The sequence below is a fragment of the Meleagris gallopavo genome, unplaced genomic scaffold (assembly GCF_000146605.3).
Source record: "Meleagris gallopavo isolate NT-WF06-2002-E0010 breed Aviagen turkey brand Nicholas breeding stock unplaced genomic scaffold, Turkey_5.1 ChrUn_random_7180001925470, whole genome shotgun sequence".
In the NCBI taxonomy this organism is placed as follows: Eukaryota; Metazoa; Chordata; class Aves; order Galliformes; family Phasianidae; genus Meleagris; species Meleagris gallopavo.
Window position 1 is genome coordinate 1 of NW_011187850.1, and position 495 is coordinate 495.

At 57.6% G+C, this 495-nt stretch overlaps 1 protein-coding gene across 1 annotated transcript; it reads left to right on the forward strand.

Annotated features, from left to right (window-relative positions):
- Window positions 1–5: 5 nt before the first annotated feature.
- LOC109364822 (putative protocadherin beta-18) lies at window positions 6–491 on the forward strand (the record flags this gene model as incomplete). The annotated part of the gene is made up of 1 exon (XM_019611423.1): window positions 6–491. A coding segment is annotated over one exon (486 nt), but the record flags the coding sequence as incomplete, so codon positions are not given.
- Window positions 492–495: the final 4 nt, after the last annotated feature.

Sequence of the window (495 nt, forward strand, 5' to 3'; positions counted from 1 at the left end):
ACGGTGGAGGTCTGTCAGCACTTTCTAAAGTGTTGGTAGAGGTGGTGGATGTGAATGACAATGCACCAGAGATCGTGGTCAGTTCCTTCAACAGCCCAATCCCTGAGAATGCAGCACCTGGCACTGTGGTCGCACTCTTTGATGTCAGGGATCAGGATTCCGGTGTGAATGGGGAGATCAGCTGTGCCCTCGAAGAACAGCTGCCCTTCTCCCTCCGGCCAGCCTTTAAGAACTACTACGAGCTGGTGACCATGAGCGCGTTGGACCGGGAGAAAACAGCACGTTACAGTGTAATCGTCACGGCAGCAGATGCAGGGTCTCCGCGTCTGAGCAGCAGCCACACGTTCACCGTGGACATCTCCGACGTGAATGACAACGCGCCCGTCTTCAACCAGACGTCGTACACCATGTACGTGCACGAGAACAACGTCCCCGCGCTGCTCGTCGGGGCCGTGAAGGCAACGGACGCGGACGCGGGAGCCAACGGCAAGGTGA